At 44.7% G+C, this 22,486-nt stretch overlaps 1 protein-coding gene across 10 annotated transcripts in view; it reads left to right on the top strand.

The window, feature by feature from the left end:
• RREB1 (ras responsive element binding protein 1) overlaps window positions 1–22,486 on the top strand; it is a 176,854-nt gene that overhangs the window by 73,638 nt on the left and 80,730 nt on the right. For 7 of the 10 annotated variants that reach the window (XR_003087285.2, XM_006138792.4, XM_014581417.3 and 4 more), the window contains 4 exons: window positions 5,911–6,024; window positions 9,062–9,261; window positions 15,683–15,772; window positions 17,964–18,127. Coding sequence is in view for 9 of the 10 variants with exons in the window: in XM_006138792.4 (XP_006138854.1) it covers window positions 5,911–6,024; window positions 9,062–9,261; window positions 15,683–15,772; window positions 17,964–18,127 (568 nt within the window). In the remaining variant the exon portion in view is untranslated. Of the gene's footprint in view, window positions 1–581; window positions 707–5,910; window positions 6,025–9,061; window positions 9,262–15,682; window positions 15,773–17,963; window positions 18,128–22,486 lie in introns of all 10 variants that reach the window. The other 3 variants (XM_075921290.1, XM_006138796.4, XM_025179328.2) reach the window with 1 other exon arrangement.

The following is a 22,486-nucleotide window of genomic DNA, read 5'->3' as shown; positions in this document are numbered from 1 at the left end:
AGGTATGTATTTTGTTATCTAAGCTCTCATAGAGGAAAAATAAGCATGTGCAGGGCTCGACAATTAGGGCAATCTACTCGCCCATGGCGAGTAGATTTTAGCCCGGCACAGCACTGCAGCGCAATCAGCACATGCGCAGCGTGCCAAACCACATGGCTGGTGAGCGGGGTTCGCCGCCGCTTGTCAAGCCCTGAGCATGTGGATTATTGAAGGGTCTTTGAGAGTGAAGGCTTGGTAATTTTTTTCAACAAAGCAAAAGTATGAATCATTACATTTACATAGACATAGTTATATAAATACACCAAACATTGCTAACAAACCCTAATATGAATAACAACATCAGAATCTCATAACAAAGTATACCTTCACTTAGGGTATCCTTAAAGATGTGCTGCTCTGGTTTTCGTGCATTTAAAGTGACATTTTTCTCCAAGTAAAATTCTACCTTTGCGTTTGTGTAGTCAGATATTTTGGGAAATAGTCTTTGTGCCTGTTTTGACTGAATGCTAATGAGCAGAAAGAACTATCACCATAAAGTCCTGTTCCGCTGTCTTATTCTTTTTGCTTTTCTTTTCATTTAGGCTGCTCTGTACTGTTGCTCCAGCAGTGGTGACAGTGAGGTGACGCTACCAGTAAACTTCTCTGCCGTTGGGGCCTCGCCAGCACCAATACTTCAGTAGCCAGGGCAGACTTGGTATTAAAAAAGGTCAGTTGGAAAACTTTCTTTGGTTTTCCTTTGCTTGAGGCAGTGGTATTGAATAGCATCACTCTTTCTTCTTCCCACCCAGCTTGTTTCTTCCTTATCTTCCAGTAATTCTGGAAGCTTTGATGCAAAATTTTGCTAAAACTACAATCCTGCTTTTGATGTAACATGGGAGAATGAGTGGGGAGAAACAGATTCCCATTGCACTAGGAGTGAAATTTGTTCCTGTGCAAAGACTCAGCATGAGACCTATGTACTACTAAAGTCTCACTCAAGTCCTAATTTGAAGACCCAAGTGCAACTTTAATGGTGAATAGGTTAGGTACTGGACTTCTAAATGGAAGTGAATTGCAACTTGTGAGGGGTCCATCTTTTGTTCCACTTCTCATTGGAAAAAGTAGGTCATTTTAGGGGGATGGTAAGTAGGAGTAGTGATGCTTTTTAGGCCCAGAAAGGAACATGAAATGCATGTAGTGTGTGTTTTTTAAGATGGGAATCCTCTCATCCCCAAAAGAAAAGATTATCCATCACATAGAACATAATGTGTTTAATGAAACCAAGAATGTGTTCGGCTGAAAGTATTAAATTTTCTATGGCCCAATTAATTTTCGGCTTATACTTAAACATTAATATGGGTTTTTATTTTATTTTTTTAGCAGAACAATGAGCTGCTTTGTGCTATACATCAGGGTTTCCCTCTCCTTGCTCATACTGAGTGTATTGTGTGCTTCTTCCTATCTATTCCAAAGGGAGCGCTCATGTGCAAGACAGTAGAACAAACTGTAGTAAAAACTTGTAATAGCTCCAAAGGGTCGGGGCACACTTTTTGCTTCTCTAGCTGCTTCTCTGTGGTGAGCCGAGTGACTACGGAGAAGCCTCAGCTCTTCCTTCCCTCTTCCCACCCTCAAGCCCCCAATTAAAGCTTGTAACCAAGGTTCTCCTGCTGCTCTCTCAATAGTGCTTTTAAAATGAAAGGAGAAGATGCTGTAACCATCAAGAACTATTTTCTTTTCAGATAAAGCCGGAGGTGGGGGAGGGAAGAGGGAAGGAGGGAGTAAATGTTGACGATGGGTGAAGCGTCTGCATACTGTGGAGTCTCATTTTATCCCAAAGGAGGAAATAGATCTAGCAAATGCCTTCCTGTTCAGACTGAATGGAAAGCAACACGTTTTGCATGATTTTTGTTCAGGCCTCGGCTTTACCGCCCCATCAAAGCTGATTATCAATTGTTTCAGATCTCGCGTTTATCACAAACAGTAATTTGTAGCCCTTAGCTTTCTGTGGTCCTATATGGCCTCATCCATTTACAGATGCCACAGCACAATTTGAGCAGCCAGGATCAGAGGGAAGGGATAGATTCTTGCTAGGGAATCGGCAGTCACATGTCTGTCTCTGAATTTGTGTGTGTGTGTGAAGCGGAGAGGAGGGAGACAGATTTTTGAGTGGGGATGGGAATGCTTAGCCTGTAGGGAATTAAGTTAGATGACTATAGCCTGAAGTTGTACTTGCTTCCAAGCTAAGCTCCCACTTCACTGTGGACCTTCCTATTTCCTTCTTTGGGCAGGAGATAAATGCACAGGACAGCAATAAGCAGAGGAATCCCTGAGAGCTTCAGGAGACAGACGATCCTGTAGCTGTGCAGTTATAGAACTTTCATACTGTTGGTTCTGTCTCCCCAGTAAATTCCCTGATATAGATTCAATGGGCCAAATCCTCTCCTTTCTACTCGCAGGCAGGAGGAATGTACCCCCCCCCCCCCCACACACACACAGATGCGCAATACATTTTGCAAAAGAAACCTCACTGAATTTTCCTGCCCCAGGGCCCCTCCCTGCCATGGGTTTTCCCACAGGAAGAAGTGATTTGGCCTAGTATTCTTATTGTTGCTATATGCCATTGCAAATAGAAGGTTCTGCTTCCAGAATCAATGCATGCTGTTGTCTTTTTGTTTCAGTGATATATTTTTTCCCTTCCACAACAGCGCTGGAATATATTTAGTCTACTCCAATAATACTTGCTTTTGCAGAAATTAAATTTCATTCTTTAAACTATTTGCAAACTAGGAAGCTTTTAATGTACAGAAAAAATTGGTCTCCTGTTTTAAAAACAAGATCAGTATCCAAACATCTTGTTTGAGTTGGCAGAAAGTTATATTTTTGTTTCAGACATAAAATAACTATTTGTACACAGAAGCTGAAATGAGCTGCAATTTTACTGTATTGTGCCCTTTCTGAAATATGTACATAATGCATACTTGCACAGACATTGCAGAACTGAAGGTGAGATTCAGGCTGATGTTTGCACATCTGCCCTTTTATTTCTTTCTGATGGTCAGTTTGAATAAATACTAATACTTACTAAAAACAATTCTAGGAATTTAGAATTCATTTGTCTGAAAAGGCCCTTTTCAGAATTTTAAACTACCTTGAACCACACTCTATTTTACCAGTGATTTTAATAGGTTTTTTTTTAACTGTTTTAGGAAGTACCTAAAAATTAAGGATTGAGAGAATATTTGTAATTGGGTGAAAAATTCAAGAATAGATATTGATGTCCTCAGGTAGAGAGATGGGTGAACTAAGTTTGCTTTTTTTGTTTAAACAGAAAAATGGTTTAATATTTTTTTCTAGTTTTTCCAATGTATTATTAACTAAAGGGATGCTGTTAAGCAAGATTAAGTTTGGGCCACTGTCAACAATTTTAAAATTTTTGGGAAATATTGTAATTTTTACTTTTATAGTTGTTTTTAAAATAAATTGACTCCTGCATGACCCTTCCATTGCTAAGATTAAAAAAGTAAAAAGCTATCACTTTTATGGACCAAAATAAAGTAAGCGGACATTGCAACTAACAAAATCCCTGGTCTAAGAACTGTGCAAAAATGAGGAAAATAAACAATGAAATTAATTTGAATTCTACTAAAAACAGAGTGCCTGATAATTACGTGCAGGTCACCTGCAACCCTTGGCTATTGTATACTCAGCCCTTCCTAGGATCAGAGCCACATCAGAAGGAAAAATCAGTGCTTATTGAGTGGAAAGGTATTAAAATTGGGAAAGAGAGAGAGAGAGAGCGCCATCCAGGAGCGAATAATACGGAGTGGGTAATAATTTTTGACTGAGGGCCACTTCAGAAATTTCGGAAGTGGCCCCGGGCTGTCCCAGAAGGGGCGGGGCCTCAGGCAGAAGGGACGAGGCCCGGACACTTCCCTAGGCACAGACCCTGATTGGTCTGGGGGTGGAAGACCATGTGAAGTCTTTCTCTCCCTCTTCCCCAAAAAAACGCCAGCTGTTCTGAACAGCTGGTGGTTCCCTGTAGGCACCCACAACCCTGGTGGTGAAAGGAGACTTTACACGCTCCCTGGCCCCTGGTCAATCAGGTCCTGGGGGTGGGGGGAAGCATGTGAAGTCTGCCCCCGCCCTTCAAGGGAGCACCACGCTTAGGGTCACCTGCCAACTGAGCAGCAGCTGGCAGATGACTCTTAAGTGCCCAGCCCCTTGCAGAATGGGAGGAAACTTCGCACACTTGCCTTCTGCCCCTGGACCAGTCAGGGCTTGGGGATGAGGGGAACATGCAAAGTCTCCTTCCGCCCTGCCCCCATCCTGCAAGGAGCGTGTGACACTTCTAAGTGCTGTGCACTCCTTGCAGGACAGGGTCAGAACAGGAGGAGACTTTGCGCGCTGCCCTCTGCCCGCATGCCCTGATTGGCGTGGGGATCGTGGGAGCGTGAAGTCTCTCGCTCCCTGCCCTCCAGCATGCGGCGCTTAGAGTCTACCGCCTGTCAGTTGACTCTAAGCGCTGCACACTCCCCCGTCCCTAGGCTCTGATTGGCCTGGGAGCAGGGGTCCGGCAGGACCTCCGCAGGCTGGATCAACCTGCTTGGCAGGCCAGATCTGGCCCCAGGAGGCCCTTTTGCCTACCACTAGTATAACACATAATTTTGAGAAGTCGGGTTTAGAGAGAAGGCTGAATTGTTTAGTGTGTGGACCGCGGGATTAGAGTCAGGATTCCTAGGTTTTAATCCAACCTCACGCTGAGTAGTTCCTTATGTTACACATATTTTCTCTCAGTGTGAGGAAGGCTGGCAGAATCAAGCTCTCAGGGACTACTCGTTTAGCTTTTACCCATCTGCTTAAGGACCTTTCCTTAATGAGGAACTGAGAGAATGAGCTAACATGGAAGAATTAGGCCCTTCATAACTCCATGCCTTTGTTTCTCTGTCTGTAAAGGTGGGCATCACGGGAATGTTATAATATTTAATTAATGTTTGCACTGTGGTTTGGGATCCACGGAGGAAAAGTGCTACAGAAGTGCAAACATACTGTGTATGCTCGGTGATACCTTAGCCCTTAAATGAGATAATTACTGTAAGATGTGCTAATGACTTTGTGTATAGGGAAGTAAAAACTCATAATACCGTTTAAAGGCCTGCTGATAGACATCATTTTGAAATTTGAGATGTTAAAACTGCCAAAGGCTGATGTTCACTTTCAATTGTGAAGTAACAGAACTATTTTTCTTCACTGTTATCATAGTGCGACTCTCTTTTAAAACTATAATGGTGTTTTGCATGTTACTTGCTGAGGAAAAATCTTCCCCCCAGGAATCACTTTTTGTTTGCTACATTTTGTTGTGTTCCTGGAATGTCTGCCACTGCTCTGTACTCTAAAAAGATTTTAAAAAACTCTCTTCTGGCATATTTGACCTAGAGAGGTGTCCTTATCGCAGAACTAGAGTTGTTGACAATAGCTTGATAAGTGCATGTGTAGCTTCCAAAAAAAAGAGAAGGGGGAGGAAAAAAATTCCATCAGCAAATATTGTTTATGAATATTTTCAAAAAGTATCCTAATAAACTGGGTCAGTATGAGCAATGAAAAATGTCATGTGCTGAATGGTCCCCGCAATTTCAGTAATCCTTTCCATTGTTAGTGTTAAACAAAGGGTCATCATGAATTCATCTGTTAGAATAATCTGTAACTCTTCTAAAAGGAAAGTTCAGAATGTAAGAACTTGAATTACTTGAATTCTGCTGCTTCAGAATATACTTGAAATTCTCAGCCAGATGTCAGAAGTGTCTGTGATGTGCTCTACCACCTTTTTTGCTAGTTGAATCTGGGAGATAAACTAGGGGGATGAAGTCTTTCTCTGTTAAAACCACCTCATAGTTAATGTACTCTTTCTCTCTCCCCCTCCCTTCGTTCTTACAGTACTAGAGAGTGATATAGAGATTCTAGACTCTACTAAGCCTAATACACTAAGTGGGGAGACGAGCAAGCAAGAAGAAAACCTCGTTATTCAGCATTTAAGAGAGGAAAATGAAGGTAACTTATTTAACTAGAATTGCTTCATTAATTTAAAGGATCAGCAAGACTTTTAAGAGTTTTCCCCCATCCCTGTTCGTTACATATATAGAGAGCAGATACCTAATTACTTAGGTCTTGTCTACACTTAATGGAAGATCACTGCTGCTACGATCGATCTTCTGAAGTTTGATTTAGTGAGTCTAGTTAAGACTCACTAAATCAAACTAACAGGGTGCTCCCACCAGCAGCCAGTACTCCTGCTTTTGAGAGGAGTAAGGGAAGCCAATGGGAGCATTTCCTTCCATTGGCTTCCTGCTGTGCGGAGGTCACCAGGTTTGGCTTGAGGTAAGCTGATTCCAGCTAAGTATTCTACATTGTGTACCTTAAGCTGAGCCGCTGGATCTAGTGTAGACCTGGCCTGATTCACTTCCCACTCCAAGGCTTCCAAATGAAGACTCTCTTTTTTGGCTCAAAGTAACTTGGCCCAGCATTGCTTACTCTTATGAAACACCTGTTTATAATGCTCATGCATCTCTTTTCCCAAAATGTATTATACAGGGGATCGAGAATACATGTCCCCTTTTATATCTCCTGCACGTCATGTCTCTAGTGGCTTTCTCCGTATAGTATGTACTTTCCACTCCTCGTGGAATGAGGTGTAACAGTTATCCGAACTAAGGACTTAGTTCGGATTAACTTTAAACTGCCGTATGTAGCCGTGGGCAGTTAGTTCGAACTAAGGGGGATTTAAAGATGGCGGCTGGACAGGAACATGCAAATAAAGCCCGGGATATTTAAATTCCGGGCTTCATTTGCAACTCTGGTTGCCTGATTTGCCTATCTAGCTCGAATTAATGAGCTAGTGTAGACATACCCTTAGATTCTCAACTGTTCATCTTGACTGATAAATTTGCTGGGGTTTTAGAGCATGTTGGTTTTATGTTTCTGAAGCAGAATATGAAAGACTTACTGGTATGTTAACATTTACATAATATGTCCATAAATTGGAACACCACATACCGATTGCCCCAACTATTTAAGTACAGTATCTGAAACAAGAATATCCTTCCTACATATAAATGTGATATAAAAAAAATATTCTGTGTATATTCTACATTGGGGTGGGCAATAATTTTTCCCCGGGGGCCACTTCAAAAATTTTGAAGAGGCGGTGCCTAAATGGGAAAGGGCGGAGCCCCTTTGCCCCCCTTCCCACTAGCACTCACTAGTAGCACACTCCCTCCACCCTCAGGCCATTCAGGGGTGATTGGCCTGGGGGCGAGGAGTGCATGTAGCCTTCTCCGCTCTTCCCCCAGCCTGCGAGCAGCGCGTGGCGCTTTGAAGCGCTACGTGCTCCTGGCAAGGCAGGAGGAGGCTTTTTGTGCTCTCCTGCCCCCAGGCCAATTAAGACTTGGGGGTGGGGGAGTGCGTGCAAAACCTTCTCCGCTCTGCCCCCACCCTGCGAATAGGGTTGCCAGGTGTCCGGTTTTGAACCGGACAGTCCAGTATTTGAGTTTTCTGTTCGGGAAACAAATTGAGAAAATATAAATGTCCGGTATTTTCTAAATAAGATGTACTGTAGATTGTGATGTAATGTCAAGTGTGTCAGGTATTTTTGTTGAAATCATCTGGCAACGCTAACTGCGAGCAGCGCGGGGGCAGAGCGGTGAAGGCTTTGGTCACTCCTCTGCCGCCAGGCCCTAATTGGCCTAGGGGCGGGGGAGCAACAGGGCTTCCACTGGCCGGATCAAACCACTTGGCGGGCAGGATCCGGCCCGCGGAGGCCCTTTTGCCCACCCCTGTTCTATATTATACAAGAAGTATCTTGATGTAAAACTATCCAGAACACCTACAAACCCCATGGCAATGTGTTTGCAAGTGCAACTGCTCATGATTAGTGCTCCAGTCTTTCACTGTGGTCAAAGGACGCCACACAAGATGCTGCATTATGACAACATAATTAAGGTAAATCTGAATTAAACCCAGGATTACTGATTGTAAGTAGAATCTTGGTGTTACAAACATTAGAGTTATAATCTGACTAGTCAACACACACCTCATTGGGAACCAGAAGTACACAATTAGGCAGCACCAACAAACAAAAAGCTAATACAGTACAGTGTTAAACAAACTACTAAACAAATAAAGGGAAAGTTTTAAAAAAAGATGTGACAAGGTAAGGAAACGGCCTCTGTGCTTGTTTTGTTTAAAGTCAGACAGTTAAAAGCAACGTTTTTCTTCTGCATAGTAAAGTTTCAAAGCTGTATTAAGTCAATGTTCAGTTGTCAACTTTTTGAAAGAGCAACCATAATGTTTTCTTTTACGCAGGGCCGGACAGAGGCATGGGTGAGCCGGGCAGCTGCCCAGGGCACCAAATGATGGGAGGCACCTACTAGCAGCTGTAAGGGGTGCACAGCATCCTTTACAGCTACCATCAGGCGCCGTACGCCCGGCTCCCGCAGCGCCGGCCTGCCTGCATCCCTGCAGCGCCAGCCAGCAACGCCCTTTCCCCCACGGCTGCGGGGCTCTACACGGCCTGGCGCACGCGCCAGCAGCAACAACCGGGCCAGACTGGGCCGCGCTTGCGCCATGCGCCTTAGGGGCAGGCCCTGGGCTACGCGGCAGTAGCCGGGCCACGCATGCGCCATGTGCCCGGGGGCGGTGCCGTGTGCCCAGGGCATCAGAATACCTCGGGCTGGCCCTGCTTTTACGAACATTTCAAAGTTACAAACAGCTTCCTTTCCCAAGGTGTTTGCAACACTGAGGTTCTACTGTACTGTATTGGGGATTTGAAAACTAAATTTATGTGAACAAAAGTAAAGAAAAAGTTGCAGTTTGGCTTATGCTTTCTAAAACTTGAGTAGCTTTCCCATTAATAAAGGACCCCATGCTCTTATGAACTATGGGTTGTTTTTTTTTTACTTTTTCAGATCACACAGGTTGTGAATTCTCTGAGGCATGGACCATGTCTCTTCCATCAGTTGCATGCTGTTGAACACACCATTTGCTCTCCAGCAGATAATCTCAGCAAAAAATTTTTTGTTTACAATTTCAGAGAAGCAGCTCAAAAGCTTAAACAGTTACAAGACATCAACTTTACCAAACAGTTTGGAAGGTGCTGACTTGTCCTCCATTGATGCCATGATGTCAGCAGTAATGAGTGTGGGGAAGATGGCTGAAAATGGCGGGAACTCTCAAAACATCAAGTCCCCGTCGAAGTCTCCTGCACCAAATCGGATTGGCAGGAGGAACCAGGTATATATCCCAAACACGGCAGTGGGTGAGGGAGATGCAAAGTGGAGGAAAAGAGCTAATTTTCATAATCATTTTGCTTTTCAGTTAGTACATGGAGAATTAGCTGAAATGCATGGCAAATCCACGTGTAGTTGGGATTTTACACAGAATAACCATAGAAAGACCTTGTTATTTGCACACTGACCTAGCAAAGCACTTAAACATGTGTTTAACTCTAAACATGTAAGTATTCCCACTGAGGCCTGGTTTACGCTAGGGGGCAAAGTTGAACTCAGGTACACAACTCCAGCTACATGACTAGCATAACTGGAGTTGATGCACCTTAGTTCAACTTACTGAGGCATCCCCACTGCTGGGGGTCCTCAGGAGAAATTTTCCCGTTGACTCCCCTTACTCCCATCTGATAGAGTGCTGAAATAAATGAGAGTACAGTCAGCAGTCGATTTAGTGCGTCCTTACAAGACCCACTAAATTGACTCCTGAGAGATCGATCTCCACCACATCATTCTCCTGTTAAGTGAAGACAAGGACTGAATTACTCTTGCTTATATGCTTTGCTCAGTCAAGGCCTTGTTCCATTCCTCTACCAGTACACTTTTGTTCCATGAGGTGTCTCCTTCACTTATTTTTTTTAAATAAGTACATAGACTTACTGTGTAAATGCATAAGGATTGATCAAATTTATCACATTTGCCCGCTGATGGCACTATATCAATACCAACATAAAGAAAAGAATTCCATCAGGCAAAGCAGTGTTGTTTATATGATGTTCCTGAAGCAAATTATTAGTAGCCTGCAAACTAGTCTTTGAGATATAGGATTTCTGATTTGGCTTAGATTTTATTTCCTCTAGGCCAGTGTTTCCCAATTTTATTTGGCCACGGAACCCGTTTCAGCTTGAAAGAATTTCAAGGAACCCCTAGGGTTGCCAGGGTAAAATTTGTTGGGCGGGGGGTGTGTGGAAAAGACCCACTGACTCCTGCCGCAAAAAGGCTCTGTCTCTTTAAGAGGGCGCAGGGGAGTGCTGAGTTCTCACGGAACCCTTACTTTCGCTTTGTGGAACCCTGGGGTTCCACAGAGCACCAATTGGGAATCACTGTTCTAGGCTAAAATAGGTTAATTGAAAAGAAAAATATGTCAGGGTGACACAAAGACAGACAAGTGTGATCCGAGGCGAATACTGTCTAGCAGCTGGCAGGAAAGATTTGCTCGCTAACGTTCGTTCACAGTCCAAAGTTGCATTAAGTATGGGGTCTGTTGCAGGGCTACTAAACAGGTGCCTGCTGTAAGGGCACCATGTGATTTGGCTTCAGGAGAGTTTGTTAGAGTTGCTGACGTTTAGTCCACCTGATATTTCAGCGGGCATCTGATCAAGGGACACTCAAGGAGTAAATGTGACAGGATTAAGAGGGATTCTTACAGTGTAAAAATAAATTAAAATTAATAAGATAGCCAATATGCTTTTAGGGGGAGATAGGTTAACACCAGTGAAGTACATATTTGTATCACAAGAAAAGAAGAACTGTTAGGATTTCAGCACACTATAAAGTTTGTATCAATCTGTTTTGTATCCTACCTCTAGCAAATCTCGATGAAGCAAATTTCTATTTACAGCAAAGCACATTCAAAGTGATGAATTGTGACAGTGAACTTCAGATAAGGATCTAAATTCTGGTGAAAACTGCGCCCCTCTTACCCAAGTTAAAATAGAAGGGTAACATAATTTATCTGGTTTTCTGTGTCTCTGAAGAATTCTTCTTTAGATCTTTGTCCCACGTTTATGGTTCTTTTTATGTTGACGCCTTTATCTTGGCTCTAGTATGTGTACACACACACGCACACACAACCCACACACACTCACTCATAATTTTCCTGAAGAAAAGAGGTTCAGGCCACTTTTAAGAGAAAAGATCAGAGAAAAACGAGAAAACAGATCAATCCAATGTGAAACTCCTAAAGAGATTTGCCATCAATTTGGTGCAGAAAGGCAGTGCAAAATTGCTTTATTTATAAGAAAGTATACTCAACAAATGAGCTGCTAATTTTATCTTTCAGTTCAGGAAGTGTTCTTTCACCAGCACAACTGCAACAACTCAGATTAATTTTGCATTTTTAATTCTTCAGAGATACTGTTTTTGCAGAAGTGATGCTAAACTTTGTTTGCATTGAGTTGGTCACCAGAATTCTGTCTTTAGCCACCCTTGAATTGGTTGACCTGTATCATGGCATTCAGTTTGTACTATGTGAGCGATGGAGAAAGTTTGGGTTTTAGTTAATAATAAACCCTAGAGTCAATAGTAATCAGCTCTGGCTGAGCTCTGTAGTGTGTGCCTGATTTTTGCTTCAAGGTGAACTCTATCTTTTGTTCATTTGCTGATTCAAAGAGCAGACGTCTAGAAAGCAACCTTCGAAACAATTAATTGCATCATGTAGAACTGTATTCTTAGCTAAAAAAGGAAAAAGTAGTAGGCTGATAATTTCACAGATATACTCTGGGGATTAAACACCATCTAAACTGTCAGCGCAGCTGCAGGGATTTTCCTCACAGCACAGTGTGTTTGTTCTCTGAGCCCTGAGCCAACTTTAACAGGGCGGCTGCAGTATAACTGGAGCTGAACAGTTACTACACAAACTTTTTGTGTGCAATCTAGTTACATCTGTGGAGGGGACTACGTGTATTTTAATTCCATATATATTCCATATGTGATATGTACTACTGCACAGATTTGATCAGCTTTCTTGGGCACATACAGATCTCTTGACTTTTTTTCCTACTTCTCTTTTAATATTTTTGGCTTTTAGTGTGTTGTGAATGATAAACATATGAGGGTTTGACCCATGTTCAGGAGCTACAGTAAGACCTATAGTAAAGAGTTGTGCAGTAGCTGTGTTAACTGTGAGAGGATTTTTCTGTGTATGAGAGAAGTCAAGAAAGGCTAATCATTGTAAATTAGATCACAAGTCTCATGCTTCTGGGATTTGAAATCAGTGTTATTGCTTATTCTGTTTGTTTGGGTTGAAAAGATGCAGGAAAAAATAGCCATTTATTCACACAGGAAAGTTCTATTAGTGATTAATAGAGAATAACCATCCTTTTTGAACAATTCTATAGAATTTAGTAGAGAATTATTTTTCTATCTATGGGGTTACATGTCCCCACCCAAAATAACAACCCCCAACGAACACAAACCATAAAAACCATAGCAAGGTTATTGCTTTATTCCATTCTGTAGGACTTCAGAATAATTTCCCTAGCATGTGATTGGCATCATCCCCTTTTAAATAAGGATGTAAGAGAGTAGTCGTGTACTCAACTACCCGATAAGCCTAGGCTTATTGGATACTCGGTCAAGTACTCAACTACTATACTTGCATTTCCTCCCTGCCCCCCAAGGACCCAGGAGGAGCCAGGTGCTTTGGAGACAGCTCAGCCATGGATCTGCTCTCTGCCTGTCCCACGCATTGGGCTGACCCTGCTCTCCCAGAGCCCAGCTCATGCCCGGCAAGCAGGGAAGGGGCCAGGGCTGGCTCGCACTAGGCCAGGAGCTGAGGACCAAAGCTCGGGCGGGCAGAGTATAGCAGCCAGGCAAGCTCGGCACTCCCAGGCTGGGCTTGGGGAGATGCAGTCTCACCTCACTAGCTGGGCTGGCGGCGGTCTGTGGGCTGGTCTCCTGTGGCGAGCCGGGCCAGTGCCACTGCCGGTGCTGTGCGGAGCACTGGGCTGGGTGTTCAGCGAGACTGGCTGCACCCTGAGGGCACCTGGGAGAAGGCTCTAGCAAGCTAGGCTTGCTGCTCGACTGGAGCGAGCCCAGGCTGAGCACTGCACACCCGCAGCAGCAACCCGCTGGGCTCCGGGGAGGGGCAAGAGCTAACCTGTTGCTGGGGCTTTGTCCCGGGTGGGCGAGCGCTGTGTGGTTCGGCTCGGGGGCACCGCAGCCTGAATGGACAGAGCAGGGCAAATGGCCGAGTGGAGCCCTAAGAGGTGCGGGCAGCACTTGGGTAGCCCAGCCTCCTGTACTCTGTCCACCCTGGTCCTGTGATTCCTGGCTGTGCTCTTTCCGGCCCTCGGGGTGCCTGGGTGCCACTGCCCTGAAATGGCTTCTGCAGTTTGCTCCGCGGGGTTGGAGGCACGAATAGGCTGGTCAAGCGTCCCTCGCCAACCCAGCGCTGCCTTCCTGGAGCCCACCCAGGGCTGCCACGGCCCTTCGGCTCTCGCCTCCCCCGAGCTGTGGGATGTGCATGGCAGGCAGCACGTGCTGCAGTCCCCACTCCCGTCCCCCAGCTGCCAGAGCCTGAAAGGGAGGGTTAAATGAGATGCGCTGGGAAGCCACGTCCTAAATGAAGCCTACCCATGGGCTGCCCCTTGCTGGGCTTGCCAGTTGTGTTTCGCTGCCCTTGGTGCTGGCTGTGAACAGGGGCTGCTGGACCCGGTGCAAGCTGGGATTGAACCAGCCCGGCTCGCGCTACCCCTGCTGCAGCTCTGCAGTTTAAATTCTATCGACTGCACGATTAGCTGATTATTCGTTTTTAACATCCCTACTTTTAAATTCTTAACCATAGTTAGTAGTACTTAACCATAAGAGATGTTTAGCCATTCCTTCCATTCCTGTGTATGTTGCACATTCTGGAAAAAGTTCTTTTTATTTGACATTTTCAGGGAGCTTGTTTAGAAAGAGGAAACAGATGGGCACCAATACATATGCAGTATCTCTCTCGGAGGAGCTATTTGTCTTTTTTTTTCATTATTGCACCAAGAATACTTAAAAAAAAAAAAGCAGACAAGAAAGTTCAAATAGATCATACCCTTTTAGTGTAAACATCATACTTGCCAGCCACAACACTGATTTTTGTGCATTCTTGAGATACCAGAAGTTTCAATAACAAACATAGGGTCTTCCTGGTTGGTGGAGATCTGCACTCTTCTGTAGAACAGTGGTTCCCAACCTTTCTATATCATAGTCCAGCAAACCCATTCACAAACTTTTGGTGGACCGGCAACATTTTATTTGCATAGTCATTACGAGGACTTGCCAAGCGGCAGCGAGCCCTGCTCACCAGCCGCATGATTCGGCACGCTGCACGTGCGCAGACCGCGCTGTGCATGCACTTACCGTGCTGCGCGGCTGTGCTGGCTTGTAATCTACTCGCCACGGGCGAGTAGATTACACTAATTGTTGAGCCCTGTTCATTACGCAAATAACAAATTTGTAGATATGCAAATAAAATATTCTCTGTCTGTCAAAATATGTGCCCCAGCACCCAGAGCTGCCACACAGTAGCCGGCTTCAGCTCTGGCAGTCACCACGTGGCAGGTGGCTGCCAGAGCTGAAGCCAGCTGTTTGCAGTGGCTTGGGGGTCACGGTTGGGGTACACCCCGGCCCCCTGAGCCACCACAAACAGTCACTGAACCACCTCCTGCAGCCACTGCGACCCAGCACTGGTCTTCAGACCAGCGGTTGGGAACTGCTGCTGTAGAAGAACCTCGTTTAGTTTTGACACCTTTTGTTTGGAGTCTGGAGTAATAACATATCACTGTACTTCTAAGGATGTGCCTTTTATCACTTACCAGGAGTCCTGAGCAATTGAGTTAAATTAATTTGTTTCCACTTTGAATCCCACTGTATCCTTGCTTTGGTGGTTGATTCAGTGTCTCAAGGGTGTACTTACTAATTTAAAGCTCTCATTGCTCTTACTCTGGTTTGACCATAGTTTTCTTCTTCTTCTCACCTGGGTGAAAGAAAAATAAGATCCATTTTATGTCTGTCACATACACTCCTGCATTACTGCCTCTTGAAAACTGCCATTTCATCACATTTTGCAACCTTCAGGAGGGTTGGATCTAGCCCATATGTGGGTGGGATATTTCCAGGGAAAACCCAAGATGCTCTAAAAAAGTAGTGTTAGTGATTCAATAGATGCAGTCATTCCCTGTGTTATGTTAAAGATACCACATTCCTGCACTGTCACGAGATATAACATGTGGGCCCCTATGATTTGCTTAAATATCTCATTGGTCCTTATTGGAAGACTAGTGGTGTTAACCCTCATGTCCTGGCCCACTTCCCATTTAGGTAATCGCACTTTGCTCACCTAAATTCCTGCTGATAGTTTCAGGTGGTCACAATGGTTGCCTTCGTTTCCTGTACCAAACTGCTGTTGCAGGGTTGCTGTGAGCTGTAAAATGCTGCTGCATTTCTGTAGTGGGTAAAGTGACTCATGTTTGTAAATTATAAAGTTTCTAGAGCTTCTCTTAAGGATCTTTCAGGGTGATGATTTGTGTAAATACAAGTTATCATACTGTTCTTTGAGAGATGTTATTATGTTTCTTGCTTATTTTCAGTCCCCATCAGCAGTTGAGATATTAGCTTTTGGGTTTCTCTACTTTTATGTGTGTTTGTGTGTGGTTTTTTTTTTTTTACAGGAAACAAAAGAAGAAAAGTCTTCCTATACCTGTCCTCTGTGTGAGAAGATTTGCACTACACAGCACCAGCTAACTATGCACATTCGTCAGGTATGCAGACTACTTGTCCTAATAGTTCTCTTCTATTAGAGTGCAGTGATTTAGAGACCCATATTTCAGTAACAAAAATTATTCCTTGTCCAAACCCAGAAGTCCTTCGTTCTGAATATGGTTTGCTTGTCACATACATTTTTGTGCCTTCCTATTTTTTTAAAAAAAACTGGAATACACAAACGTATGGTTTTTTGCCCTCTACCCCAGCCTATTCCCAAAAATGAAATGTTTCCTCTTGAAGGAGGTTTAAAGTAATTTGAGGATTCAGAAAAACATTTCCAGTAGCAAGACCTGTCCTGCTTTTATTGTCTGTTTCACCTTGAACAGCCATGCAAATTAAGGACCACAAACATGGGAGCTATTAAATCAGGCCAGCATGGAAGCACTTGTATCTTACGCAGAGTGCAGCAACTTTGGGAAGCTAGACAAAAGAAGTGACTTTGCACACAGCACCTTTTTTGCCAAAAGCTTACTGTGTCCTTCTGCTTCTCTCTCTCTCTCTCTTAACATAGGTAGTTTTGTAAAGGAGATTTTGTCTTTTTTTTTTCATAAGAAGGAACAAATAAAGATCTGTTCTGGACACTGAGGTTGTAGTTCACTTTCTGGTGTCCATTGGGTAAATGTGTATTTCAGTTTTCCCTTAAAACCTATAGTTTTAGTTAACATCATCGTCTACACATCACACTGATTTTAGTCTGTCTAAAGATCCTCAAGTGGTTTTGATAATTCAGGGCCAGATTCTAGCCTCAAAGGCACATACATACCCATAAAAATCTGGTGTCTATCCAAAGGCAAACTATTGCTCTGCATTTTGTCGCCTACTCCCTTTAAACAAATGAAAATTGACTCTTTCATGGCAAAAAAAGCATAAATATTTTTAAATGATCTTTCAAATTTAAATTAATTATGTTAAGAGGCAGGTAATTCACTAATCGTGGCTCTGCAGTTTAAATGTAGTAAGCGCTGGGAGAGCAGGCAGCCAGGCTTCTGCTATATTTAAATTGCAGAGCTGCAGGAGGGTAGGTCCCAGACCTGGCGCCAGGCTGCCTGCCCAGCTGGAACAGCCCCTGTCTACGGTGGCCTGGGCTAGCCACAGGTAGATGCTGCTCTGGGCTGTACCCAGTCAGGCCACTGCGAACAAGGGCTGCTTCGCAGCAGCAGCCTCTCTCCACGGGGGGGGGGGGGGGGGTGGAGTGAGGGAGGGTTTCCAGTGGGGAGCCTGGGCCTACAACAGACAGAGGCTGCTTTGCAGTAGCCTCCCCTCACCCCCGACACTGTTGTCTCTGCCTCTGACAGAGACAGTGCTGAAGGTGCCTAGGCTTATTGGTTAGTTGACTACTCGCTTACATGCCTAGTTTAAAAAACCTTCCCTTCCCCCCCCTTTAACCATTTGTCTGGATCCCTTTCCATTCTCCTTCACTACACTCTGCACTTGATATGCTGCACCTCACAATAAGCCTACATCACCCAGACATTCCTGATGTGTATGTTTGTGGCAGCGTAAGAGTTAATGAAAAGAAAAGCATGGAAGGCTTACCCTTTAGAGCAGGGGTGGCCAACCTGTGGCTCGCGAGCCACATGCGGCTTTTCACCCCGAAAGTGCAGCTTGCGAAGCCTCCCCCATGGCTCGTGAAGCCACCCCATGCGCCTCTACAAACGGCCCTTGGGTACAGGGGTGCCGTCCGGTGCGGCAAGATGGCGTTGGCCGGTGGAAGCCTGATGTGGCCAAAAAGCTAATCCTGTGGTGGTTTTGTTTTTTTGTTGTTGGTTTTTTTTTCTCAACAATTCTGGTGTGGCTCTTCGCATTTTTTCCGCCACTCTTTTGGCTCTCTTAGCTTAATGCAGGGTTTCCCAACCTATGGGTCAGGACCCAAATGTGGGTCGCCATTATATTTCAAAAGGGCTGCCACGTGTCTCTCCAGGTAGCTCTTAAGGAGCCATTCACACATTTTTTGAATTGCCCGGGGTCACCAAGTCTTCCTGAATTGTCAAAATGGGCCCCCATCTGGAAAAGGTTGGGAACCACTGGTTTAATGGGTTGGCCACCCCTGCGTTAGAGAGAGAGTTCCCTGCTAAGTAGCTCTTTAAAAAAAACAAAACACAACTGCTGCGTTGAAGCTGTTACAGTTCTCTGTTGTATTGTGGCCAGTAGGAGGAGGAATTCAATGAAAATCATTGCTTTCTTTAGCATAACACTGACACTGGAGGGACAGACCATTCCTGCAGCATCTGTGGAAAGTCTCTGAGCTCAGCAAGCTCCCTTGATCGCCACATGCTGGTGCACTCAGGTGAAAGGCCTTATAAATGCTCAGTATGTGGACAATCCTTCACCACCAATGGGAACATGCACAGGTGAGTGCTGATCATGACACAGGAGCATGGAAAGGATTGTGGTATGTGGGAGCATTGTGTTTTCTCGGCATGACTGTCGAGTAAGGAAAAGACTCTTACATGGGCAGGGAAGTGTGGATTATGTAGAGTGTACTATTGCAGAGAGAAACAAAGGAGGTGTGTATGATATATTCTGTGTCACAATAATCCCCCAGAATGCCAGATTTTAGAAGGATGTAAGAATTGGAGATGGATTTTTAGGTCTTCATGCATGGTCAACTGTGGGTACAAATAATGGGTCTGGAAGCATTACTTTATTTGTTCAGGTGCCACAGAGGTTAGATTTTCATTCCTTGAAAGTCACTTACATGACATAGGGTCAAATTTTAAAGGTGCAAGTACCAGACTTACTTTGCAGCTGCAGGTTGGCAGATGCAAGAAGTTTCATGTAGACATCTGCATGATTTGTGGGTGCATTGAGTAGTTAAGTATCTAAACAACCACAGTTAGGGGCTTCTTCTCTGACTTGTCTTTTTTTTTTTTTAACATACTTTCATACTCTAGTTAGCTTATTTCTTTACAAAGAATTTCCTGGATCTGTAATGGGTTGTCAAAGTTGAAAGTTAATGTAGTTTGTCTTATATATAATAATACATACTGTTGTTGACTGAGGAAGCAAAACACTTAATCACACCCACAATTTTGTCCCACACAATTACTTCATTCATTTGTATTGCTGTAATATCTAAAATATTCCAAACATTTTTCAAATTCATAAGAAGATTAATTCCATGTATCAAAGAGCTTACAATGTACCAAACAACTCAACAAAAAGACAGGTAAGGGGAAAGAAGTGTCCTGAGTGGTAGCACATTCACATCTTGCTAATTCTCTGTAGGGCTTTAGGACTATGGTCTTGTCTGTTTTTCTTTCATTCAAGTGTAAGTAACTTCAATTGGTGTGTAGGTGGTGCTGCAAAAATGGGTTTTAAAGAAGTGATTTCAGTTAAGCAGGGGTAGAGCATAGATGAATATTTTGCCAGTGTTCCTTTGCCTCTTTTTCATGCTGTTTTATCCTCTTTGCATGATGTGTATTGAAAACATACTGTAAAATGAAAATCTGTTTTCCTCTGGATCTGCCTACTTGTATAATTTACTGATTAGAGGGGGTGGGTATGAAGAGAGAAACACTGGTCTCAGCTGAGTGAAACACTGGTCTCAGCTGCTTTTCAAAGTTGCCCTCATGATAGTTTTTGTGCTCTAAGGGATTCATCTTGTGCTGAAGTAGTGGAGTTATAAAAACACTGCTGAAAGTCTCTCATTTAAATATGGAAGGAACTACATTTTCAAACTTGAATCATCTGGCAATAAGGCACCTAAAATGTTTATTTGGCTGCCAAAATGCAAGATAAAAATCGGGCCCCTGCTATAATACTAAACACACTTACCTGGCATACAACTTAAAACTGTGTGCATATTTGCAGGATGACATTTTCTCTTTCTGTTGCATATAATGCCAATAGAGGAAGGAACTATCTTTTAAGTTGGACAGAGTGGGAGCTCTCAGGTTATTAATTTCATTTTATGATAGATCAACCCTTTCTAGCATGTTGACTTTTTTCACCTCTCTCACATATTGTGCATCTGACATAGTACTCCCTGCAGTGGCAAGGGCAGGATTGTTTGTTTTGAGCCCAAGATGATGTGACTGGCGGCAGCGGAGGGTGAGAACTCCAATGTTTCAGCATTCTATGCTTTGTTTATAACTATTTCCCAAACCGGGGGTGAAATGCTAAGGCTTTGCCATCTTTTTAGCTTTGTGTTCTGTGTGTCTCATCATTTACTCCAGTGAGTAGGAACATGAGGTTCATTGGTGTCACTAAGAATTGAGGGTATGTCTACACTACAGCGTTATTACGAAATATCTTGTTTCGAAATAGTTATTTTGACATAGCTTATTTTGAAATAACGCGTCTAGACACAAAATGCATTTCGAAAGAGCGTTTTGATATTTCAAAACTGCACTCCACACTGATAGGACGCTGAATCGCATTTAAGGCTGGCCGGAACCGGTTCTGGCAGGGCATCAGGTCAGGAGTTAGTCTCAGGCAGCAGCCACACAAGATATCTGAGACCTGTGCTTAAAGGGACCCTCCTTTCCCCCCTGCTCCCGCCCGGACAGCCGGTTCTAAGGTTTCCCTGCTTGCCTACCTCGCTGAGGGACAGCAAAGCATTTTTTTCTCTGCGTGCTCTGGTTGCCTTCACTCAGGACAGCACAGCACTCTGCAGCATGGAGCTGAAGCCACCCTGGGTACTCTGATGCTTCTCCTGGACGTGTTGCTGCGAGCCTGGCAGCACGTTCTGCGAGCAGTAACAGTCTCCCTGGTGTGCCCCACTGGGGGCTTGTGCCTCATTCCTCCCTCATGTCCTTCCACTTACCCCTCCCTAACCCCCCTTCCTGCTGTACAATAAAAGACACGTGTTTATTACAACAAAGCCTCTTTATTGAACACAACTAGGGTGTGTGTGTGTGGGGGGGGTGAAACTGAGGTGAGACTGGGGAAAGAAGGTGGAAGAGGGCAGGAGGGAAGGTGGGAGAGGAGAGTGGGAAACCTGGGAGGAGGGAGCTGGCAGGGGGAGGCAAGGGGGAGAAGGGCTGGGGGTTTTGCTGGCCCAGCTGTCTCCCAGCACTGCGGGTGTGGGGGCCTTGGTGTCCCTGGCGATGTGGGGAGGAAGAAGTGGGAGAGGGAGAAGGAGTGGGAGGAGGAGGAGGAGCAGTAGCTGGGGAGGCAGCAGGGGCTGGAGCAGCAGGAGGCAGCAAGCTCTGCCCCAGGGTTGATGACCATCTGGGGGGCACGGACCGTTCTGCCCCCCAGGATATTGTCCACGGTATCAAAATAGGGGAGGGGTCTGCGTCTGCCCCTGGTTAGGAGCTGCCCTCTGTAGCCCTGGCATACTCCTGCCGCAGCTCCTTTATTTTCATGCGAATCTGCTCCTGGGTTTGCATGTGGCTTTTGGTGGCCAGGCTGGCAGCCACCCGCCTGTAGACGGTTGCGTTCCTCTGTCTAGTGCAGAGATCATGGACATTGGAGGCATCCCCCCAAATCTGAATTAGGTCCCTGATCTCCACACTGGACCAGGCAGGCACCTGCCTTTTCCGGCCCTTGGCAGGCTCCTGGGAGCTGGCAGACTGGTCCTGGGGAGCGGTGGAGGGCTGGCTGGCACTGGTTGCCTGGCTCATGCTGGGGCCACTGGGTCAGGTGCAGCAACTGCTGGCTCTGGGCTGGCAGGCTTGGAGCTGGCACAGGCACTGTGGCCAGAGTGTACCCCTTTAAGGGCTCCGGAGAGAGGGGAGGGAGAGGAGTTTTATTGAATGTGCACAGAGTGGCCACCAGGGCACCCTGGGAAGGGCTGGAGGCCCCTATTTTGAAAAAAGCGTCTAGACAGCGCTTATTTTGAAATAGCAGTTTCGAAATTGGTGCTATTCCTCGTGGAATGAGGTTTACCAATTTTGAAATAAGCTCTTCGCTATTTCGATTTAATTTCGAAATAGCGGTTTAGCTGTGTAGATGCTGGTAAAGTTATTTCGAAATAACAGCTGTTATTTCGAAATAACTTTGCCGTGTAGACATACCCTAAGTCTCTGCTTTCCAAATAGTAGCTCTGTCTTCTAAGTTACAGATTGCCTGGCCAGTCCGAATGGGGAAATGCTAATTGAAAAGTTGCCTACAATTTCTCTCAAGTGATTTCCAAACAGTAAAAAATCAGGGAACAGTAGGACAGAAACATGTTACTAATAAATGTACATGTATTGGAATACATAATCCTCTTTCCTTTTGTGCTGTAATTACTAGTTTTAGTGCCCATGAAAGGTGATGGATTGACAGACCTGATGATCCTTGAGCTAACCGTGCCAGCTGCCCACAGAGGCGCTTGCTTTCCAGCATGGCTCAGTTAATGCCTGTTGGTGCTGAGCCGGAAGGATTGCCAAACAGGAGTCAGACGGTAGTTTGGATTCCGAGCCCTCCTGCTTAGCTCATTGCTGTGATTCATGGTGGGAGCATCTCTTGTCATCATTTTGCAAGATCATGTGTTACACAGATCAAGTCAGATACAAACCTGATCCTCGAGGGGTAGATCAGCCAGAATGCAGGCCATGGTTGACAAAAGATATGACATTTCTAAAGAGAATAAATGTATCAAAACAATACTACTGCTTGGAATTTTGTGAGGTTTTTCTTTTAAGGCAAAAGGCATGCATGCAGCAGCTATTAGCGCATTAAGATGGGTCTATCCAGTTTCCAGGAATAGACACCCTGGAAATGTCATTTCCACTGCCAAGTGTTTGTCCAGCTATCTGAGTGTGGGGTCAAGACATTTT

The sequence above is a fragment of the Pelodiscus sinensis genome, chromosome 2, assembly GCF_049634645.1.
Source record: "Pelodiscus sinensis isolate JC-2024 chromosome 2, ASM4963464v1, whole genome shotgun sequence".
Lineage (NCBI taxonomy): Eukaryota > Metazoa > Chordata > Testudines > Trionychidae > Pelodiscus > Pelodiscus sinensis.
This window is presented reverse-complemented; position numbering and strand designations above follow the sequence as displayed.